Here is a 24,113-nt window from a genome sequence, read left to right as displayed (position 1 = left end):
TGAAAAAAGAACGATGCTCATAGTCAAGATAGACTCCTGGTGAGATTGGCAGAAGCATGGTAGAGGAGTTGTTAATTCAATTAATAGCTGGCTCCTGAAATGCTTAAGGCCTACAAGCAAAGCAACGAACTGCTACTAATGTAAGAAGATGAACACCACAAGTTGCTGCTAAGGCTTGATGCTTAAATGTGTGGTTTTTTTTTTTTAGAAAAAAATCCAGGCACATCATCAGTAATTTCAGAAAGTAGTAGGGTGCTTTAATATGACAGTTTACATATCATTTTTTTTTAAATGCAGACATTTTCAAAAGCATAATAAAAAGGAACAGGATTGGTTACCTGCCATATTAAATGTGAAGCAGCGGGTTCACTGTGGTAGAAAGTTTTGCTGAGCATGTTTACTTCCGTTTATGTGATTCTGTCAACTTTTTTTTCAGATAAGATAAGAAACATTGGTTTGGAGATAGAACGTAGGTACTAGGCTCTAAACAGTAATGTGACATGTACAAACATGTTAGAGGAAGTTTGCTTTAAAAAGGAAAAATCCAAGGAGGAGGAGGATTGAGCATTGCTGCACTTCTGAAAATATATAATCTGTGCAACCCCAGAAATATAGTTTATAGAGCTTAATGGCTGGGCATGGGGTAGAATCAGAAGCCTTTTTGGGTGATAAAGCTAATTTTACTAAACATGCAGTACTTACTGATGTTTGCCTATCTCAACACAAGACTATGGCATTTTGTCTCCCTTCCTCACACACCCAAAATGAGAATTTTAGCACAGGGGTTCCCGATCTTGGCAATTTTAAGACGTGTGGATTTCAGCTTCCAGAATTCCCCAGGCAGCATGGGTGGGGGAGTTGAAGTTCACATATCTTAAAGTTGCCAAGATGGGGAAGCCCTGCTCTAGCATCAGGGAGATGGTCTTCTGATTCAGCATCCAGTCAACAGAGAAAGAAATCAAAGGATATACAAGCATGGGTAAGGGTGAAGGGAGCAGAGTTCTTTGTTCCCCAAGGCAAACCTTTCAAAAGGCCCCCCACCCCACCTATCTTAAAAAAAAAAAAAAAAGCTTAGCACCAAGCCTTCTCAGACTGCAACAGTGGGGTGGGTCAGAAACCCTCTTCTTCCCTTCCACCTTTAGCTGGGGAGGGGCTCTTCTCCCCATTTAGAATATAGCCAAACATGGGCATGTTTGGACTTACCTACCCTCAGAAGACCTCCAGCTACCCACTCCTTGGCTGCCTGAAAGTCTTCTCTTTCCAGGCCTATCAAATCCGGCCCGCTATGAGATTGCAGCAAGAACGGACAAAAGAACAGGCCAAGAGATTAAGTGGCCCTGATCTGGCAGATTTATTTTCTCCCAAGGCAAGGAAAGAGAAGAGGAAGTGTTATGTTGGGTGAATGAGAACGCAGCAAGCCAGAGTAGTCAGTGACAACAGCTCTTTATTGTATAGTGAGAATCCAGCAACTGACCCAGGGAGCCAGCTCCCTTAATATACCTTGCAGCTGTAGTGGTCAGCCAATCAGCTGAGGGTCAGTTATTTCGAACTTCCCGCCAAACAAACCTATTTACATAACACTCCTCCCCTCCCAGAAGTCACTTGGGGTGTTATTTACATACAAAGTCTCTCAGGTGACTAGGGCGTGTTCGAGTCCTAGTTGACCTGTGCAGTTCAGTTGGAGGGGCGGCGTCGAGCAGGTCGGAGGGACTTTCTGTTTCTCCCTGCTCCCCCAATGAGGCCTCCGGGACTTCCTCGTGGGCGGCGACTTCTCCGGCGGTTTGGACTACCTCGATGGGGTGGCGCTGGATACCAGAATCCTCAGCTAAGTCCTCCGCTCTACCCGGGCTTGTAGTTTGTGTTTCTGGTTGGTAGTCATGGTCAGAGATTGGGTCGTCGAATCTGTCGTCGGTGTCTGCGGTTACTCGTTTTCTTAGTTGGTCAATATGTCTGCGCCAAACTCTCCCGTCCCCCATGTCTACCCTGTATGATTTGGGCCCCGTGATTTCTGTGATAGTCCCGGCCTCCCAGAGTGGGCCCTGTCCGTAGTTTCTAGCGTGTTCCTATGGTGAACTCTCTAAGCTTCCTCTCCCCCCCCTTGAAAACCTCTGGGGAGTAATTGGGATTAAGCCTATCTAGTATTCCTCGGAGTTTCCGCCCCATTAATAGTTCTGCTGGGCTTCGGCCTGTGGCTGTACAGGGTGTGGAGTGCTGAGCTATTAGAAACTTGTCTACCCTTTCCTGCCAGTCTCCGGGGCTTAAACGTGAAAGGGCCTCCTTTGCTGACCTCACAAATCTCTCAGCCTGTCCGTTACTAGCCGGATGAAACGGGGCCGAAAGGACATGTCTGATCCCTAGTCCTGCTAAGTAACCCTCGAATTGTGTCGCGGTGAATTGTGGCCCGTTATCTGACACTAGGATGTCCGGTAACCCATGGGTGGCGAATAACTGTCTTAGCTCCCTGATGGTTGCGTCGGTGGTAGTGGCCTTCATTAGCTTGATCTCTAACCATTTGGAGAATGCATCTACAACGACCATGAAGGTCTGCCCGTGAAATGGGCCAGCAAAGTCAATGTGTATCCTGGACCAGGGTCCCTGGGGTCTTTCCCACTCCCTCACGGGTGTCGTTGGTGGATCTGATCTGGACTCTTGGCAGGGCTGGCATCTCCCCACCCACTCGGTAATGTCTGTATCCATGCTGGGCCACCAGACGTAGCTCCTGGCTAGCCCCTTCATTCTTACAATCCCAGGGTGCCCCTCATGCAACAATGTTAAAACTTTTTCCCGTAGGCGCAAGGGAATAACAACCCGATCGCCCCATAGTAAACAACCCCCTTGCATTGTCAATTCGTCCCGTTTTCCCGTGAACGGTTTAAATTCCCCGCTCCCAATCTTTTCTGGCCACCCCCTCATGACCCAACTTGCAACTGTCTGGATCACGTGGTCTTTGGTTGAGGCTCTCGCAACCTCGGCTGATGTTATGGGCCTGGAGTCCAAAACGTCTATCAGCAAGATGGGGATGCCAGGTGTGGGGTTTTCTAGGCTGTCGGGTAGTGGGCATCGGCTGAGTGCGTCCGCGTTGCCCATGTCCGCCCCTGGTCGATATACCAGGCGATAGGAGTATGCTGCGAGGAAAATGGCCCAGCGTGTCATCCTGGGTGATAGTGCTGCCGGTGTTGGCCGATCTCCCGTGAGGAGACCCAGGAGCGGTCGATGGTCGGTGATCAGCTCAAAATCTCTCCCGAACAAGTACTCGTGGAATTTCTTTACTCCCGAAACGGTGGCGAGGGCCTTCTTGTCGAGCTGACTATAATTTCGCTCGGCGCTTGACAGAGTAGTATGCGATGGGCGCTTCTAGGCCATTCGGGAGTCTATGGCTCAGGACGGCTCCCACCCCGAACAGGGACGCGTCACATGCTAAAACAAGGGGAAGTGTTGCGTTGTACTGGATTAGAAAACTCTCAGCTGATAGCAGTTTTTTAATGCCGGCGAATGCCCTGTCTTCAGCCTTCCCCCATTTCCAAATGGCTTTCTTGGTTAACAGTCTATGTAGGGGTTCTGCCACTGTTGCCTTGTCTTTAAGGAAAATGGTGTAAAAGTTTAATAGTCCCAGGAAGGCCTGTAATTCTGCCTTGTCTTTGGGGGTGGGTGCTTCTTTGATTGCTCTGATCTTGCTCTCTGTGGGGTGTATGCCGGTGCCATCTACCCTGTATCCTAGGAATTCGACTGAGGGGACTGCGATCATGCATTTGTTTCTTTTTACTCTGAGTCCCGCGTCCCTGAATTTTCTTAGGACCTCCCTCAGCCTTTCCCTTAACTGATGCTCCTTGTCGGCGGTAATGAGCATGTCGTCAAAATAGGGCACCAGCCCGGGGATTCCCAGTAGCAGCCGCTCCATGGTACTTTGGAACAGTCCGGGGGCTACACTTACTCCGAATTGCAAGCGGGTGCACTTGAAGGCCCCTCTGTGGGTTACGATAGTCTGTGCCTCTGCGGTAGCGCCATCTACCAGCAGTTGCTGGAACGCCTGCGCAAGATCGAATTTTGCGAAGATTTTCCAGGGCCCAGGGAATGCAATAAATGGTGAACGATGGGCACTGGATAGGCGCTCTGCTGCAGGGCCTTGTTAATTGTGCATTTATAATCAGCGCATATGCGCACTGATCCATCCGGCTTTACCGGTGTAACAATTGGGGTCTCCCATTTGGCGTGGTCGACTGGGACGAACACCCCTTGTTTGATTAATTTGTCCAGTTCAATGTCAATTTTGGGCTTCAGGGCGAACGGTACCCGTCTAGGCTTTAAACGGATAGGTGCAATATTGGGGTTGAGGTTAAATGAAATCGGGGTCCCCACATACTTGCCAAGCCTTTCGTCGAACACGTCCTGGAACTCCTGCATTAGGTCCTCTTTCAGGGTGCTTCGAACGTTCCTTACTCCGGTGAATCCCATGCCTAGGGCTCTAAACCAGTCCATGCCCAGGAGGCTTGGGAGGTTGTCGCTGATGATGGTGAGGGGCAGTTTCTCGGTAAACTCCCCGTACTGTACTTGGAACTCGCCTCTTCCTTCGACGGGTATGCGGTTCCCTTGGTAGTCTTTCAGTCTGCGTTGCTGTGGCTGGAGCTGTCGCTTGTGTACGCTGGGGATGACTTTCTTTAGGTTCTCCCAAGACATGATGGATATCGGCGATCCCGTGTCGATCTCCATCTGGCACTCCCGTCCCTCGATCTCGACTGTTGTGTAGGTTTTTTCTCCGGGCGAGGTGCAGGTCTGTGCGATGCGTATGGTGTAGGCCCCAGCGTCTTCAAATTTCGCACCCTTCCGGCTGCCGCCATCTTTGTTGGGCCTACGGTGTGGCGCTGGCTCAGATTGGAAGGTTTGGCCACGTGGTCTGTAGCTCTGATGTGTCTTGGATCTGCAGACCCGAGCGATGTGGCCCCTTTTCTCACAGGAACGGCAAACGGCGTCCCTGAATTTACAGTTTTGTCGTGAGTGGGACCCTCCGCAGCTGGCGCATCCGTCTCTGGGCTCCCTCCGGGCTGTGCGGGACTGCTCGGTGCGGTAGACCTCTTCTTCAGACTCCCCCTCGCTCGCGGTGCTTACGGCCTCTCGGTGCACTGGCGCCGTCTTCTGCGTTGTTCTGGTTAGGTGGGAGCTCTTTAGTTTCTCTGCAGCCTTTACTGACGATTCCTGCGCTCTTGCCTTGTCCAGGGCGATGTGTAGGGTCAGGTTTGACCTCGCGAGCAGTCTTCTCTGGAGCCGGCTATCTCTCACTCCGCAAATTAGTTGCTCTAGGAGCATCTCATCCAGGTCTCAGTACTCACACTGGGTTGCGGCCTTACGCAGGGCAGCGACATACTCGCTGATCGATTCGCCCTCCTGCTGGAGCCGTTGCCGGAAATCATAGCGCTGGACGTACTTCGATGGCGTTGGTGCATAGTGGTCTTTTAGCAGGGTCTGTAGCGTCGACCAGGAAATGTTGTGGACCGAATTCAGCTCCGACAATGCTTCGGCTGTGTCGAAGACCCTTGGCCTGCAGTGGTTCAGGAACAGGGCTTTCTTTCGAACGTCCGGTAGCCCTTGCATCTCGTTTGCCACCATGAAGCACTCGAACTGGGACATGTAGGATCCCCACTTCTCTTCCTTGGGGTCGAAAGGTGCTGGCGGGGTGTAGGCAGACATCGTTTCGGGATTCTCCTGTGCTCCGCTCACTCGCCTGGCTGGATTCGGATGCGGTCTCCGGTCCCCTCTCTGAACGTGGCTTCAGCTCTTTTTCTCGAGTGTGGCTTCAGCTCTCCTCTGCTTCTGGCCTCAAAATCCCATCCTCGTCACCAATGTTATGTTGGGTGAATGAGGACGCAGCAAGCCAGAGTAGTCAGTGACAACAGCTCTTTATTGTAGAGTGAGAATCCAGCAACTAACCCAGGGAGCCAGCTCCCTTTATATACCTTGCAGCTGTAGTGGTCAGCCAATCAGCTGAGGGTCAGTTATTTCGAACTTCCCGCCAAACAAACCTATTTACATAACAGGAAGGAAGCAGCCAGCAGGCAACAATCAACAGAAAAGTCACCACGGATCACTTCCGGAACCCACTCCATGCTACTCTTTCACTGTGGTTCCTGTTGGGAACCTGTAATTCTCAATATGGCAGCAGAGATAGAGAAATTGGTTGTTGCTCTCTAGAGGTCACCAATATTTTTTCAGTCCAGACCATATAGCCCAAACCATCATGTTTGGTCAAGGTGCGGGCAACAAAGGAGAACTTTGCTGAGGCCCCCAATGGTTCTGGATCCTAAGGCAGATGCCTCCCCCAGCCTTTAAAAATAAGTGAACCCTTCTCCATTTATTAGTAATATGTTATATTTCTCATTTTCAGGGGAGAGACGCCAAGCTATTGTAATGTACTTCCCAGCAATTTTGAGGCTGAAACTGCTTTACAGGTAGTCACTCTGATAAGTGATTTAGCTAAGAGAAGGATGAGAGGAATGCTCCTGCATCGATTCTCAAGCTCTCGCAGTACAATTTATGAAGATATTCTGCTCCTTGCCAGATTGACTTAATGGGTGGAGGGAGGCTTATTGGGATGATTCACTGGTACCTGGCTGGCAGATCCCTTTCTGGGAACTGCAGCACTGTTTCTCATTTTTAAGGCATGCATTCCATGGGGTTCTGCAGATTTACTTTGTGCTCTCATTGCGATTAGCAGTGCTACAGCTAAGAGCTAATTAGCTTGTTAGCTAATCAATTTAAGATTCTTTTCAGACTAACCAGAGATGTTTATTCACCCATGGAATGATATTCAAATAGAAATCTATTTCCATCCTTTACACATCTCTTAAAATATTAGAGGTTCTAGTTTTTTTCTTTTCACAGAAAAAAATATTAATATTAGTGTGACAGTATAAACACAGGCAGAAGTTCTCCGTCTGTGCAAATCATCTTGGATCCACTTCCAATGGGCATTTTGAGATTCCAAGAGGGCTTGATGCAATTTCAGTTGGAGATTCTAGTTTAGGATAAGAGTGATTCATCTTGATTTGATCTGATTCAAGAATGAAGATTCATTTTGAAAGAACCATCTGCAGACTTTAACGGGGATATATACTTCTCAGTGGCAATAATTTGGACAATCACAGGAAAGAGAGTTTTCTGTACCTTTTGGCTTTCTAAAATAATGGGATTAATGGAGAAATGTAATTAGTAGGTGAAGCTGCTTCAGTTTTTGGCAAGATGTAAATGCACCTGCAAGGGTGGGTCCAAAAGTCGAGATAGCAACTATGATTGTGCAATAAGAGTCCTGCCCTGCCCCGAAGGGTGCTGATTGCAAATTCACGATCATCTGTTTGATGTCCTTGAACACTACACTTCTATGGATCCCCTGTAATTTTGGATGAAGGTAACCTTTTAAATCAGGGGTCCAGACATGGCCCACTACCAGGCCATGGCCTATTTGTACTGGGCTGTGTGACTGGCGGGCTGGCATGCGTGGGTGCAGCTAGACTTACACAAGCAGCGAGCCGGCACACTTGCATATGCACATGCACCTCAACTTGCGCAAGTCGAGCCATGTGCCCATGTGCATGCGCGCCGGCCTGCTGCTTGTGTAAGTCCAGCTGCCTGGTTCCACTACCACCACCACTGAGTCTATGTACTTCTTTTTAGAGCAGGGAACAGGGGTGAGAAAAGGGTAAAAACACTAGTATACAAATTCTCTAACATGTAAGAAAAAGCAGGTGTTTGATCCAGGATAATATCCTACTCTATCTTTAAAATGTGACTTGTCTATTTTTTTAAAATAACCTACCGTATTTTCCGGCGTATAAGATGACTTTTTAACACATGAAAATCTTCTCAAAAGTCGGGGGTCGTCTTATACGCCAGGTGTCGTTCTCCTGTAACCAGGCAGACCAGCCCGAAAGGCTCTGACGAGCCTTAAATGGCTCTGACGAGCCAAGCTCTGACCATCCCAGCTGAGTTGCCTGCTAATCAGGCAACTCAGCTTGGATCGCCAGAGCCATGTAAAAGAAAAAAAGTTTTCCCCCTCCAGCTTGCTTACCTTAGCTGCTAGTCGCAACACTTGCCTTGCTTCACTTGCCTGATTCCATTCCATCAGCAAGCAACTCCCAGAATTCCTCAGCCAGCAAAGCAAAGCTGGCTGAGGAATTCTGGGAGTTGAAGTCTACAAGTCTTAAAGTTGCCAAGGTTGGAGACCCCTGTTCTATTGGGTAAGTTTTTTTCCCCTTTGGGAGCTTTACAAAATAGTTAATTGGGGTTTTTTTAGTTGTTCTTTTTTAAACCTAGTCATTTAAAATTTAGGAAGTTTTAAATTTAGCTTTCATATAAAAATAAAAATAAAATAAAATAAAATAATATTTGTGCAGCTTTCTGAGATTTAGTGTGTTTCTGTAGTGTTTCACTCTAACTACACAAACACACAAAATCTCACAAAGCTGTATGTGGAATTTTGTGTGTGTAATAATAATAATAATAATAATAATAATAATAATAATAATAATAATAATAATAATAATAATAATAATAATAATAATAATTTTATTTCTATACCGCCCTTCTCCCGAAGGACTCAGGGCGGTGTACAGCCTATTTAAAAACACAAAAACAAAACAACAATTAAAATTTAAAATCATTAAATAATTAGGCTCCAATTAAAATCCCAGAAATTTAAAATACCCCAATTTAAAACGTTATGTTAATAGCCCGGCCTGGCGGAACAACAGTGTAAAGTGTGAAAGTTGGGTTTTTGGGCTTTTTGTGGCTGTGTGAGGTTCCTGCTTGTTGCAGGGGCCATTTTGGGTCTAGCACAGCTGCTTTTACATTGTGGGTGAGCCAGTTGTGTTGTGTTGTGTGTGTGTAAAGTGTGAAAGTTGTTTTTTTGGGGGGCTTTTTGTGGCTGTGTGAGGTTCCTGCTTGTTGCAGGGGCCATTTTGGGTCTAGCACAGCTGCTTTTACATTGTGGGTGAACTTATCTGTCCCCAAATCTGACACTAATGGAGTACTAACATGAAACCATGCCCCTCCACAATCCCCTGGAAGTGATAGCAAAAGCTGCAGAGAAGGAAGAATCGCGAGGATGAATAACCACCTCCAACTCAGTTCTGCCACTCCATCAAAAACAACTGATAATCTATGACAAAGTCTTCCTGAGGGTACAAGAGTTGCCAAGAATTCACATGTACCCATCAAAGACAGGACATTCTTGATAGGTTTAATAGTTTGGGAATTTTCACTGTATTGCTTTTCCCTCAGCACCAATTCTTGAAAGCTTTTTGCATCAATTCAAGCTTTATATTACTTGCTGTTCTAATTTTATATAGGAATAATTGCATTCAATAGTATTAATTTGCCTTGTTTGATTTTTCTAAACCCAAACGCTTGTCCAAAGTATGCTTTGACAGATCTTGTTGCCACCAGCTGGTATTTGCAGCAAATTACAATACACACAATGCTGTCTCATTGGTTTCCTGGTTTAAAGTTTCTTATGAATATTAAGTTGCAAGAAACAGAAATGGAAACAATGCAATGGCTCAAGGAATCCAAAGCTTTATTGATTACATGTCATGATAGAATAAAGCAATAATAAGTCATAAATATTAAAATGTAAGATCAAAGTTAGGAAATTAGTTAGGTAAGTAGCATGGGCCTAAGCAGCTTGGAAAATATTAGAGAACCCATCAAAAAACTCCACATGATCCCTCTAGAGATGCTTTTGACTACAGATCCCATAATCAAAATGATGTCAACATTTTTGGGAATTGAAAATTCAACATCTAGACTTCAGTGTGCTCACTGAAGAACTATTATATTTAAACTATACAAGACAATAAAGTTGTGACTTAGTAATCTAACCCACTCCCCCTTCACGTAGCAATTTGGCTAATCAGATTTATCAATCATTTTGAAATAAGGGAGCAAAATACTTTAGTGTATAGATAGAATAAGCAGTTTGTCGACTGAAGGTGGCATATCGCTCCATTTTTGAGATATCTGAAGTCACTCAAGATTGGGCTGATGAAATTTTTGAAGCAAAACTTCCTGAGCAGTTAAAAACAATGTTAAGCCCAGTAAACCAAAAGTAACATCAGTATCTCCCATTTTTTAAAAAGGATCATCAAAACCTATCCTGCAATAAAACTCTTGTTGCCCTTACAGGTGAAATTTGTCCCAACTGGAAAAGTTGCCAATCACTTGTGTAGATTGGTATTTAGATAATGCTTTGACCAGAATAACCTGTAAAAGTCCTTTTCCGTGTCAGGAACAGATTATTTACACTGCCCACTTTCCAGATTCCAAACTTGTCAGTTTGTTTCTGGTTTTTCCTGAAGGCCTTAGGCATCCTTACTGGTAACTTTGGGTCTTTTCCTAATTGCACCTAATTATGGCACCATGTCCTGGCATCTTCTTTTTTCCTTCTTGAAATAGCCTTCATCTCAGTCCCAGCCCACGAGTAGGGTAGGTTAGTCATCCTTAGCTGTATTTCTTCCCTTATTCAAACACCATCAAAGTGCAGCTTCAACACTGTAAAATCTAAGACTGTTACTTTGAAGAGATGCAATAGAGGCAAAATAAGATGGCAATTCAATTTTCTGCCAATTCAAGGCTAGGTGGATAGGTGGATAATGGCCTGACTCAGCAGTGAGGAACATACCTTTCTAGTATCTTTTATAATCATCAAACCATTGTTCTGACAAAATACCAGAAAAAGGACAGCCCTTACATCATGACATTAATGACTGGATACTAGAAAATGTTGTAAATCACTAACTGCAATCTCACTTTAGTTCCACTCTTCTCTCCCAAATAATGTAAGACAGCATTTGCATAAAGGAAGAAATACAAATACACAACTGCAAAAGAATTTATTGCTACTGGGAGCTCTAAAAATGCAATGGACACTAAACTTTGAGGCACTTGTTGAAAAATTTAATGTAGAGTGGCAGCAATGTTCAGCCTGTATATTTGAAAATAAATGTATCTTTCACAAACTGTTATAAATCCAAAGAAAGCAGAACCTTGGCAGGTAACTTTCCCTCAAGCAATTTCAGTTTTTGGAGAAGTGGATTGAACTTTAACAATATAATATTAACTACAGTCCATTTCGTCCTCTGCCTCATGCAGAAGTGCATCCACATGTGAGCTAGCTTCCCTTGCATCAGGACCAATTATAGCATCATACCAAGATTTAAATTTGGATTTAATTTTTAAAATAATTGAATGAATTGAATAGCCACATTCAATTATGCTGCAGTCTTTGTTTCCCATTTTATAACCAAATCCAACAGCGTGCAAAGCAACAAGCTCCCCATTTTTGTTAAACACTGGTGAACCCGATGACCCCTCAAAAAAACAGGTATTGTAGGTGACAACATTAGGATTACTTCTGTGTTTCTCAAAATCTGGATTATACATATGGATGCATGTTTTCTTTTGGCCGTAACCACATACAAAGTTGCTACATTCAGTGTTCTGGCGTTTGTGCAAATGATCGCTAAATTCATTGCCACGATCAAATAAACTGACAACAAGACAAATATTGGTGGACTTGATTCTTCCATTTGGGTGACCTATGATAAAAATGGGACCATTTGGTGGTGATGGGAAATGTAATTGCAACAATCCTGGTGGAGGATGAATGTTACTTTCATTTTCTTCCAATTTCAGGACAGCAAAATCAAGATCCACATCTGCTATTTCAAACCAGTTCTCCAATGAGAACCAATTTTCTGTAGGATGCTGTTCTACATAAGAGAAAGTTACACGGGCTGACTGCTTAATTCTATCTCCCCAGTCCTTTGCTTCAATTCCTTCTCCAACTATCATGTTTATTACATGGTGACACGTTAATATATATCTACCATGGAGAACGAAGCAAGTTGCAGACCCTTTAACGCATCCTAAGTTAACATCCCTCCATTCTATATATCCAACTGAATCACCAGACTGAGCAAGAGTCTTCATCACCTTGAATGGAAAAGAGTCATTTACTTCCTTGCCAAAGTTTATTTTATAAACTTCAAGGGGATCCTTTTTGTAACCTCTCAAAAATTTGTCAATGTTTTGTCTTTCTTCCTTCAGCTTAGGATACAACTGCAGGATCTGCCATTCAAAGTCCTGCAGCTGTTGTTTTTTAGAAGTACTGAGCTGTCCCTCCTCAAAGTCTGACTCTGGCTGTTGCTTTTTAGAAGCACTGAGCTGTCCCTCCTCAAAGTCCAGCTGTGGCTGTGGCTTTTCAGGGGTACTCAGCTGCTGCAAATCTAAATCATTCCATTTCTTCTTTTGATCAGCACTATATTTGACACCTTTGTTAGACTCCACCTCGATTTCATAAACTTGATCTGATAAGTTGTTAACTAAAAAATTGTTCTCTCTGACTGTTCCATCTTTTACCAGTGTCCAATTGTTTTCTTTTAGCAATGGCAGAAAGCGGCCATCATTGCACAGGGCATCTTTTATGGATTCTCCTTTAGGGGCAAAGATACAAAATGTGCAATATTCTTTAAGTAGGTTCTGGTTTTTCATTAACCTACGGCTCTGTGCTCCATGGCTTTCCATTCTAGAACCTGTTCCACAGACATAGAACACTATACATTCTTCTTTCCTATTGTCATATTGGCGATACCATAGTTCATTATTAGTTAGCTTGTAGGACTTCATTTCAAATTGTGAGCCTTCAGATACATACTTTAAAGGCATTCCCATATTGACACAGACTTTCAAAGGCTCTCTCTTCTCTATTAAGTGGAACTCTTTTGTCTTGTTTTTCTCCATCCAGTGACAAACATGTTTATTAGACTTGAGGGCACTAAGCAGACTGTCGGTAAGTCTGCCTTCCACTAGATACTTCTTCCCACTTTCACCGAATGTCACCACGAATGTTCGTTCTTCTTTATTTGCTTCCTTCCAACTTGTTGGAACTTTTTCAGGAAAATCATATTCATTGTTAATTACCTCTTCTTTGATCTAATAAAAGGGAATAATTAAATATGCATTTGGTTTATTGTTTTGTTTTTCATTAAAACAATAACAGTAAAAAGACCATGTAATGCCTAGCACCTATGTAAAGTAGATATGAAACAAAATTTTGTATGGGATATTTTCATAGGTGCTTTTAACCCAATTCAGGCATTTCCTGAATTGAATATAATTAAGCTACTTAAGAAAGAAAGAAAATAATTAAGGCCATGAGCACAAACCTTGGCTCAACATGTCTACAATACCAGATAGTTTTTCCTCTTGAACACAATAACTTTAAGGGCAATTTTCTATATATATTCAAGATGAAGGGACTTATAATCTTCTCTGTAACCAGATACACTGCAGACCTGGGATTCTCATTCATGGGTTACTTTAAAACATGTTCTGCTCTACCCATATTTCCAGGTGCACGTGATTCCATAATGTATTAAGGAGAGATATGGAGACTGCAGGGAAATTCCACCATGACAATCCAACAGGAAAAGAATGAAAGTAAAGTTAGATTGATTCATCACTCCCAGTAATAGCAGAGTCAACTAACACTTTCAAAAACCAAGCACTAAGGATCCAATCAGGAGAACTGGCTTCTCTTATGTGACATTTAAAAATAGGAAGAGTACAGACTCCATGTTTGTCTTTCAGGGTTTGTTTCTTCCTCATGGAGCAGGTGAAAGCCAAGTTAGGAGGGAGCCCTTAGCCAGCAGCAACGCAATTAGATGTTCTATACCAGGGGTGTCAAACTCACCTCATCACAGTGGCATCACGTGACATATCGGGACTTTTTTCCTCTTTGCTAAACCAGGTGTGGGTGTGGCCAGCATGTGATGCATCCGGCCCATGGGCCAAGAGTTTGACAGCCCTGTTCTATACTGATTGCTAGATCAGTGGTTACTTGTGGGATGGATCAATATTTTCAAACATTATTCTACAGAGAACTTGATGAAGAGCCCTCAAAGACTAAGGACAAAAAACAATAGACTCAAACTCAACCAACTTTCTATTACTAGAGTATGATTTGACCCAAGGTCTAGAAGCTGTTCAGCTACAGACAAGGCTGTGGCTGTTTAGCCCCCTACCCAGGGGTGAAATGCTCCCGGTTCAGACCGGATCGCCTGATCCAGTAGCGATGGAGGCGGGTGGTTCAGAGAACCGGTAGCAAAAATCCCTACCCCCCCCCCACCATGCCCAGCTGAACCATGCGATCATCAGAGGCTTTTTTTTAAAAGCATTTTTTCTACAACCTCTTTGGCCAAAAAAATTGTTTTAAAAGCCTCTGACGATCCCAGCTGAGTTGTCTGATCAACAGAGGCTTTTTTTCTTTTAAAAGCCTCTGCCGATCAGGCAACTCAGCTGGGATCGGCAGAGGCTTTTAAAAGCATCTTTTTAAAACCTCTTCGGCCAAAGAGGTTGTAGAAAAAATGGTTTTAAAAGTAAAAAAAAAAAAAAGTTGGCCATGCCCACCCAGTCACATTACCCCTCCCCCCACAAGCCATGCCCACAGAACCGGTAGTAACAAATTTTACATTGCCCCTACCCCTCCCCAGGTTGGATAGGGTAATGCTTCATTGTCCATCTTGGATAGGGTAATGCTTCCCCATTTGATACTGGAAGAGCAATAGCAATAGCACTTAGACTTATATACCACTTTACAGTTCTTTCCAGCCCCTCTCTAAGTGATTCACAGAGTTAGCATATTGCCCCCAACAATTTGGGTTCTCCTTTTACCTACCTTGGAAGGATGGAAGGCTGAGTCAACCTTGAGCCTGGTGGGATTTGAACTGCCAAATTGCAGTCAGCCGGCAGTCAGCAGAAGTAGCCTGCAGTACTGCACTCTAACGACTGTGCCACAGAGGAATACAATTTAAGGGTCCTCCTGGACTGGCAGCTAGTGCTGAAACAGCAGGCAGTAGCTATGGCAGGAGTGCCATTTCACAGGCTCATCTTGCACATCAATCATGCTCCTTCCTCAACTGGAGGCCGTCCAATGGTTACTCGTGCCCTGATGACCTCATAACTGGACTTTGTAATATATTCTACCTGGGGCTGTCCTCGAATACAATTTAGAAGCTACAGCTGGTTCAAAGTGCAGCAGCACAAGCAATAATGGATGCTTTTCACTATGGCCATGCGTCACTGCTGCTAGGTGAGCTGGGTTGGCTGCCAGTTGGTTTCCATCTGCATTTCAAGTGCTGGTTATCATCAATAAAGCCCTACATGGCATAGGGCCTAGTTATCTAAGGAACTGCTTATTTCCATTTTTTTCCTGCCCACCCAATAGATAAGCAGAACAACTAGGTCCTCTCTATTAAAAAATTGCCGTCTTGGAAAACCAAGGAGGTTGGCCTTCTAAAACAGCCCCCCCACTTTTTGAAGTAGCATCCCATCAGAGATAAGGACAGCACCTATTGTGCTAGTGTAGGAAGGGAACTTTACCTAGACCCATGATGGTGAACCTATGGCACGCGGAGCCATATTAGTGGGCATGCCAGCTCAGCTCTGGGGCACAGGCGCGCGCCGGCCAGCTGATTTCCAGGCGTTCTGGACCCACCAGAAGTAGGGAAACAGGCTGTTTCCTGCCTCTGGAGGGCCTGGGGGTTGGTGGTGGGGAAGGCCCATTTTTCTTTCTTACCTGGCTCCAGATCCTCTCTATTTATCTGGGAAGGGCGAAAACAGCCTTTCCCACTCCCTCGGAGGCCTGAAAGGGGCCTTCCTAAAGACTCCTAGAGAGGCTCCTAGAGACTCCTAGAGAGGCTCTGGAGGCTGGGGACAGCGAAAAATGTCACTTCCTATCCCACGGGGAGTTGGGAAATGGGGTCTTTCAGGCCTTTGGAGGGCCTCCGAGGGAGTGGGAAAGGCTGTATTTGTCCTTCCCAGATAAATAGAGAGCATCTGGAACCAGGTAAGAAAGAAAAAAGGGCCTACCAGGCCATCATGTGCCGGGAGCAGGGGTGGTGGTTGCGCGCGCATGCGTGTGGGCACGTGCGTGTGCAACCCTCCCCCGTCCCTCCTCTCCTGGCACATGATGGCAAAAAGGTTAGCCATCACTGACCTAGACAGTTCAAAGGCAGAAACCAAAACGATAACAAAAGAAATAGAAACTCCATATACATTACCAAAAGACCTTCTAAAAATAACCTCAGAGTATCCGGACCATTAAGAGCACAATACCAGGACGTGCAGGGAAAACCACTCAAACTTAAAATACAATAGAAAATCAAGAAGATAACAAGCACTAATTAAATCTAAGGAAAGATTTAATCAGGAACCGACAGTATAGACACTTTCTATAACGAAAGATCGTTATAGGGCAGACAGCTTCAAAGGGAAAGATAGTATAAAAACACCACACTTACCACACACTGTGGTTGGCCCACCCAGGAATGCTGGTCCGCACCTTCGCTCGATCCGTCTTCCTGAAAAATAAAGAAACCTTGCTTTCACGCAGCTCGTTTCGATCGCAAATTCTTTCGTCACGCCGACAACGCTCTCCCAGCCAGGAAATTTGAATCCAATTCAACACTAAGATTCAGGAAAGCTCTCAAGACCTCACTCTGGTTCAAAGGATGAGCTTAATGAGGATCCCGTTGTGGTCTCCTATTACTCTTGTGGTTGTTTTAATCTGGGCTGAATTGTTTTGTATTTTTTTGCTGTTTTGGGATTGAGTGTCTAGTAATAATAGAGGCAGTCCTCAATTTACAACCATTCATTTACAACAGCACTGAAAAAGCTACATATGATCATTTTTCACTTGCAACAACTGCAGCATCCCCGTGGTCACATGATCAAAATTCAGGCACTTGACAACTGGCATGCATCTATGATATCTGCACTGTCCCGGGATCATGTGATCCACCATTTGTAGCCATCCTAGCCCACTTCCAATAAGCAAAGACAATTGGAGAAGTCAAATTTGCTTAACCATCACATGATTCATTTAACAACTGGGGCAAATAAAGATCATAAAATGAGGAGCAACTCATTAACTGCCTCACTCATCAATGGAAATTTTGGGCTCAATTGCGGTCATAAGTCAAAGACTGCCTGTAATGGGTGCCATACCAAAAAAACTTTGATGGCACTTAGAGGATCTGCACATTGACAAGACGTCTGTCACTTACAAAAGGCCATGCTGCTTGGATCCACACATTTATTATGCTGATACTTTACAACATCCTAGGACAGTGGTTCTCAACCTTCCTAATGCCGCGACCCTTTAATATAGTTTCCTCATGTTGTGGTGACCCCCAACCAGGGGTGGGTTCTAAATTTTTTTACTACCGGTTCTGTGGGCGTGACTTATTTTGTGGGTGTGGCTTGGAGGTCATGTAACTGGGTGGGCGTGGCTAGCTGGTCATGTGTATAGGGACTACTCAGAGGGCTGAAAAAAGTCATTTCTGACAGGTCCTCGCACTTTTGACTGGTCCTCACACTTATGACCATCTTCACATTTATGCCCGTGCAGCATTCTTAACAACCATGTCACTCATTTCACAACTGCTTCTCTTCACCATGGTGACAAGATAAGGCAAAAACGTAAAATGTGAGGTCAGTCGTAAGTTCGAGGACTGGTCAAAGTGCGAGGACCAGTCAAAAATAATTTTTTCAGCCCTCTGAGTAGTCCATATGCATAAAAGCAGTGGTTGGGATTCTGCCGGTTCTAGGGGGTTTGGCCGAATCCTTTGTTAAATTGCTGGCTCACCCCGCCCCTTGCCCCGCCCCTCCGCACCACTATTTATTGCCAATAAATAATGGTGGGCGAGGGGCAGGCGAGCCAGCAATTTAACAAACAGTTCGGTGTTTTTTTGTAATTTTATTGGCCCGCGGAGCTTCAGCATAGGCTAATTAGCCCCTTGATTCTATCGGCCTCCTGACTCTCAGCTGATTTGCTCTCAGCTGTTTTGCTCAGGGCTCTGCTGCTTGCTTGCAAAGAGTGCAGATTTTTTCCCCCTATCTACGCTGAAAAACGAAACTGAAAGTAAAAGCCTGCTTTTACTGTTGCTGCAACGTTGGAAAATGAGACAGGCAGATTTCTTTTCTTTTTCCTCACCAAAAAAGGTAGGTGCAAACTACCTTTAGTGGAAAGGTAGTTTTCCCTAAAGAGGTAGTTCCTCTTTAGGGAAAAAGAGGAGAGTTCAAGATTTTAAAACACAAAAGAAAAAAAGCTCTATTTAAATAGGGAATTGTAATAATTGAGATACTATTAATTGTATATTGTGTTGAAAGCAGAAATGGTTAAATTGTGGTTTGGAGGAATATATGGGGGAAATTATTTGGTTTATTATTATTGGTAAATATAATTAATTGATTTGTAAGAAATTGGATTGCATGGAAATAATTGGAATATTCATGTTCATATTGATTAATATACAAAAAAGATAGTTATATAACTAATTGATTTATATTAAAATGTTGAATTTATATTAAACAACTATAATATTACATAATTAACCAATGTGAGGATGGATATAAAAATAGATGACAATGAGAAGGGGTATAATATAGAATAGAAGGGAAAAATTGAATTTGATTAAGATTAGAGATGAGGATGAAGGGTGTTACATATTAAGTTAAGTTGATTGGAGTATTGGGATTGGGTGTTGTAAGCACAACGTTCATTGGTTAATAACTGACAGCCGGCTGTATATAAAGAGCTGTCAAGCGCGGGTTCCGGCTCTCTCTGTCATGTTGTATTAATAAAGGTTCAGTTAGTTTAAACACTGTCTCTGTCCTGTCAGCCGGCACTGAGAACAAAATAGTGGCGACGAAGGTGGGATCTAGGAAGTATAACCTCCAGAATTAATCGGAAACGGGTTACAGTGCCGAAGGAAAAAAAAAAAAAAAAAAATTGAGTAAGGAAATTTTGGAAACCCCTATTGTAACTCCTATTAAGGCGGATGGATCGGTCCGTATTTGCGCTGACTACCGGGCTACGCTGAATAAGGCCCTATTAGGTAATGCTTACCCCGTTCCTGTCGTTCAGCATCTGCTACATTCATTGGGGCAAGGGTCGATATTTGCAAAGCTGGACCTGGCCCAAGCCTACCAGCAACTTAAAGTGGATGACCTGACGGCGGAGGCACAGACAATAGTGACCCATAGGGGGGCATTCCGATGTCGCCGGTTGCAGTTCGGGGTCAGTGTTGCCCCGGGGATCTTCCAGAGCATGATGGAACGTTTGCTGCATGGACTCCCCGGGGTTATTCCTTATTTTGATGACGTTCTCGTCTCAGCTTCTTCGACTTCACAGCTATTGGAGCGGACGCGGCAGGTTCTTCGGAAGCTAGCTGCTGCAGGTCTGAAGGTTAACAAGACCAAATGCCAAGTCGCGGTACGCCAGGTGGAATTCCTAGGATTCCTGGTGGATAGTTCGGGAATCCATCCGACGGCAGCTAAAACATCAGCCATTATGGACGCTCCTCCTCCTAAGTGTAAGGCTGATCTCCAATCTTTCCTAGGACTACTTAACTTTTATGCTGTTTTTATTCCGCATAAGGCGTCTGTTGCTGAGCCCCTTCACCGGCTGTTAAACCGTGACGTTCGTTGGCATTGGGGTGCTCGAGAGGCTAAAGCATTTTTGGCTGTCAAACATCTCCTGACCTCCAACTCGGTTCTCACCCAATTTTCTACACACCTGCCGGTAACCTTAGCTTGTGATGCCTCCCCGTACGGGGTGGGAGCGGTGCTCAGCCATGTCCTACCTTCTGGCCGTGAGTTTCCCATTGCCTATTATTCTAAGACCTTGGCTCCAGCAGAGCGTAATTATTCGCAATTAGATAAAGAGGCTCTCGCCTTGGTGGCCGGGGTCAAACGGTTCCACCATTACCTCTATGGCCGTCCCTTCGTATTATACACTGATCATAAGCCTTTGTTAGGCATATTGGCAGGCGATCGCCCTGCTCCTCAAATTCTGTCCCCCCGCATGACCCGTTACTCTGTTTTCCTCGCTGCATACGAATATCGACTGGTTCACCGGCCTGGGAAGGATCTCGCTCACGCTGACGCATTGAGCCGATGCCCCAGCCCTGACTGGCTAGAGGACCCTGTCCCTGTGTCCTCTGTGTTCCTGTTGGAGGCCGCGCCATTGTTGATCACCGCATCGGACGTCGCCCGGTTCTCCGCGAAGGATACTACCCTGCAACAGGTGTTGGACTGGATGGCCAGAGGTTGGCCACCAGGGCCCTTCGCTCCAGAATTCCAGCCATTTGCCAACCGCCGCCTCGAACTTTCTACGCAAGCGGGGTGCCTTCTGTGGGGTCACCGGGTGGTTATTCCACCCCCCCTTCGTTCCTCATTGTTGGAGAAATTGCATCGGGGTCACCCGGGGGTGGTCAGGATGAAGGCGTTAGGTCGTTGCTATATGTGGTGGCCTTTGATGGACCGGGACATCACTGACTGGGTTGCACAGTGTTCTCAATGTCAGGAGAACATGTCAATGCCGCCTAGAGACCCCCCAGGGGAGTGGGAATCGCCTGGGGCCCCATGGTCGAGGTTGCATATTGACCTCGCTGGTCCATTGAAGGGTCAGTCTTTCCTGGTCCTAGCTGATGCGTTTTCAAAATGGGTTGAAGTCGTCCCATTACGGTCGACTACAGCAGAGGCTGTCATTAAGGTTTTACGTTCACTATTTGTAACACATGGATTGCCTGACTGCATCGTTTCGGATAACGGTCCGCAATTTACTGCGGCCGAATTCGAGGGTTTTTTAGCCCACAGGGGCATACGGCATTGTTTAGTATCGCCGTTTCATCCTTCCAGCAATGGTTGTGCGGAACGCGCTGTGCGATCTGCAAAAGACGCACTAAAAAAAATAGGGCACGGGACGTGGGCTGAGCGGGTGGAGGAGTTCTTATTGGCTCAACATACCACGCCCTGTCAACTAACTAACAGGAGCCCGGCCGAACTTTTAATGGGCCGGAAGCTCCGCACAACCTTAGATCGTTTGCACCCCACGTACGGACAGGCCAAGCCTTTTGATGCCATGAGACAATACAGGTCATTTGTTATAGGGGATCACGTATACGTCAGGAACTATGGGGGAATGCCCTTATGGTTGCCAGGGAAGGTTGTTGGGGTTGCAGGTCCTTGCTCCTACCATATTGAGATAGATCAGGGGAAAATTTGGAAGCGTCACAAGGATCAGTTGAGGGCTCGGAGAAGTGGGGCCAAAGGTGGGGGTGTGGCCGCCGAGCCAAACTCGCAGGAAGTTAGATACGAGTTAGATAGATTAATATACAAAAAAGATAGTTATATAACTAATTGATTTATATTAAAATGTTGAATTTATATTAAACAACTATAATATTACATAATTAACCAATGTGAGGATGGATATAAAAATAGATGACAATGAGAAGGGGTATAATATAGAATAGAAGGGAAAAATTGAATTTGATTAAGATTAGAGATGAGGATGAAGGGTAATATTGTTTTTTTAAAAAAAATAGATAAGGAATATATATGGCAAAAAGGAAATATAGAAATTGTAAATTTAATTGAAATGACTAAACACTGTTTAAATTTGTGAACTGGCCAAATACTCTGTTCAAAGAAAATACATTGTATGTTTGTATGTGTGTTTCTAATTACTGCTATTTATTCATATTTATTCTCTTTTATTCTTTAAAGTTTAACAATTCATTCTTTATCTTAATATCTTTATATTTGTTTGGGGTTGCCTTTCTTCCATTTCATCTTTTTTACTGTACAGCAATCTTTCTCCTCAAACCTATCACCTCTCTCTTTTCTTTCCTTCTTACTTTCTCTTCCCCCCCTCTTCTTCTCCTCCTCTCTTCCTCCCTCTCTTACCCTCACTCTTACTCTAATTTCCCTTCCCTTCCTCCCTTCTCTTCCTTCCGTCTCTCCTTTCTTCCATCTCTCTTCTCCTTCCTTCATCCCTCTCTATTGCTGTATCCTTTTGTGCATATGGATTACTCAGAGGGCTGAAAAAGTTATTTTTGACCGGTCCTCGCACTTTTGACCAGTCCTCGCACTTACGACTGTACTCACATTTTACATTTTGCGCCCTATCTTGTCACTGTGGTGAAGACAAGTAGTGGTGAAATGACTGACACAGTTGTTAAGAATGCCGCAACGGGCATAAATGTGAGGAAGGTCATAAGTGCGAGGACCGGTCAAAAATGTGAGGACCAGTCAGAAATGACTTTTTTCAGCCCTCTGAATAGTCCCTATGTGCATATGGGCTAGTCAGAAGGCTGAAAAAGTTATTTTTGACCGGTCCTCGCACTTTTGACCAGTCCTTGAACTTACGACTGTCCTCACATTTTACGTTTTACGCCCTATCTTGTCACCATGGTGAAGAGAATTAGTGGTGAAATGACTGACATGGTTGTTAAGAATGCCGCAATGGGCATAAATGTGAGGATGGTCATAAGTGCGAGGATCAGTCAGAAATGACTTTTTTCAGCCCTCTGATTAGTCCCTATGCACATAGCCACGCCCACCCAGTCACATGACCAGCTAGCCATGCCCACCCGGTCACATGACCACCAAGCCACACCCCCAACTAAGCCATGCCCACAGAACCGGTTGTTAAAAATATTGAATCCCACCACTGCATAAAAGGATACAGCAATAGAGAGGGATGAAGGAAGGGAAGGGAAGTTAGAGTAGGAGTGACGGTAAGAGAGGGAGGAAGAGAGGAGGAGAAGGAGAAAGGTAGAGGAAGTAGGGAGGAGAAGAAGAGGGGGGGAAGAGAAAGTATATTAAAGTATATTTCTGTGTATTAATCAATATGAACATGAATATTCCAATTATTTCCATGCAATCCAATTTCTTACAAATCAATTAATTATATTTACCAATAATAATAAACCAAATAATTTCCCCCATATATTCCTCCAAACCACAACTTAACCATTTCTGCTTTCAACACAATATACAATTAATAGTATCTCAATTATTACAATTCCCTAGTTAAATAGAGCTTTTTTTCTTTTGTGTTTTAAAATCTTGAACCTCCTCTTTTGCCCTAAATTTCCCATTGTTTGCAGTTTTGCACCTACCTTTTTTGGTGAGGAAAAAGAAAAAGAAATCTCTCTCTGCCACATTTTGTCATGTTGCAGCAAAGACCCTGCTTTACTTTCAGTTTCGATTTTTCAGCATAGCTAGGGGAAAAAAAATCTGCTCCAGCAATTTACCTCTTTGAACAGAGCCCTCCGCAAAACAGCTGATCAAATCAACTTATGGTAATTAACCTATGCTGAAGCTGAAAGGGGCTGTTTTTTCTATTTTTGCAGGCACCGGTCTACTCATTTGTTTTCTTTTAACACTGATCAGCTGTAGGGCGGCCCTTTGAAGCCCCGAGGCAAGAATTTAAACAGTTTTTTTCACTCTAGCCATCAGCTGGGACTCAGGAGGCAGCAATAGATTGGGAGTGGGTGGGGTAAGCGACCGGCGACCAGCGATCCAACAGAGGTAGGAGGGTGAGGGTGAGTGAAGGCGTGGGGGGGGCGAGAGAGGGCTTTGGCGACTCCTGTGAAATGGCCATTCGACCCCCAAAGGGGTCGCGACCCCCAGGTTGAGAACCGCTGTCCTAGGATATCTAAGAACTTAATGTGCATGAAGGCCAACCCCAGCTAAAGAATTGGCAGCCGTGATCCCACAGTTGTGTATATAATAGGAATGATAAATGTTAACATGTCCCACAGCCTGAAAAAGTTTAAGCCACAGGCTTGGAGGCAAGGAGAGACTAATGAAAGGCATGTCATGACACGCCCATGAAAAGCACATCTCACCACACACAGACAATGAGAACAGTAATCAATTCAGAATAAGCAAGAACTCTACCTTTGGATTTTCATCACTGGTTCCAGCAATTGAATCATCTTTCAACTGTTCCATCCTTATTGCTGCTAAAGTGAACGGGGAAAAAAAATAGATGAAGACCCAAACAAGAGGATTATACAGGTAGTCCTTGATTTACAACCACAATGGCGCCTATAATTTATATTGTTAAGTGAGAAATTTGTTAAGTGAGTTTTGCCCCATTTTATGATTTTTCTTTGCCACATTTGTTAAGTGAATCACTTCAGTTGTTAAATTAATAATACGGTTGTTACATGAATCTGGTTTCCCCACTGACTCTGCTTGTCAGGAAGGTC

At 44.4% G+C, this 24,113-nt stretch overlaps 1 protein-coding gene across 1 annotated transcript; it reads right to left on the bottom strand.

The window, feature by feature from the left end:
- Positions 1–10,930: 10,930 nt before the first annotated feature.
- Positions 10,931–23,853, bottom strand: FAM111A (FAM111 trypsin like peptidase A). The gene is made up of 3 exons (XM_070957267.1): positions 23,800–23,853; positions 16,347–16,406; positions 10,931–12,978 (listed from the first exon to the last, which is right to left on the bottom strand). Exons 1-3 carry the CDS (start codon positions 23,851–23,853, stop codon positions 11,101–11,103), a joined length of 1,992 nt encoding a protein of 663 aa, XP_070813368.1. The 3' UTR covers positions 10,931–11,100.
- Positions 23,854–24,113: the final 260 nt, after the last annotated feature.

This window comes from Pituophis catenifer, unplaced genomic scaffold, assembly GCF_029215685.1.
Source record: "Pituophis catenifer annectens isolate HBS135680 unplaced genomic scaffold, rPitCat1.0.hap2 SCAF_1, whole genome shotgun sequence".
NCBI lineage: Eukaryota > Metazoa > Chordata > Lepidosauria > Squamata > Colubridae > Pituophis > Pituophis catenifer.
Note: the sequence above shows the minus strand (reverse complement) of the source record. Positions and strands in the feature narration are given on the sequence as shown.

Excerpts from the sequence above, each read along its gene's own strand:
- FAM111A (XM_070957267.1), bottom strand. The coding sequence starts at position 23,853 with ATGGAACAGTTGAAAGATGATTCAATTGCTGGAACCAGTGATGAAAAT. Across the intron at positions 16,407-23,799 it reads CCAGTGATGAAAATCCAAAG|GAAGACGGATCGAGCGAAGG; the intron begins GTAGAGTTCTTG and ends TTTATTTTTCAG. Across the intron at positions 12,979-16,346 it reads TGGGCCAACCACAGTGTGTG|ATCAAAGAAGAGGTAATTAA; the intron begins GTAAGTGTGGTG and ends CCCTTTTATTAG.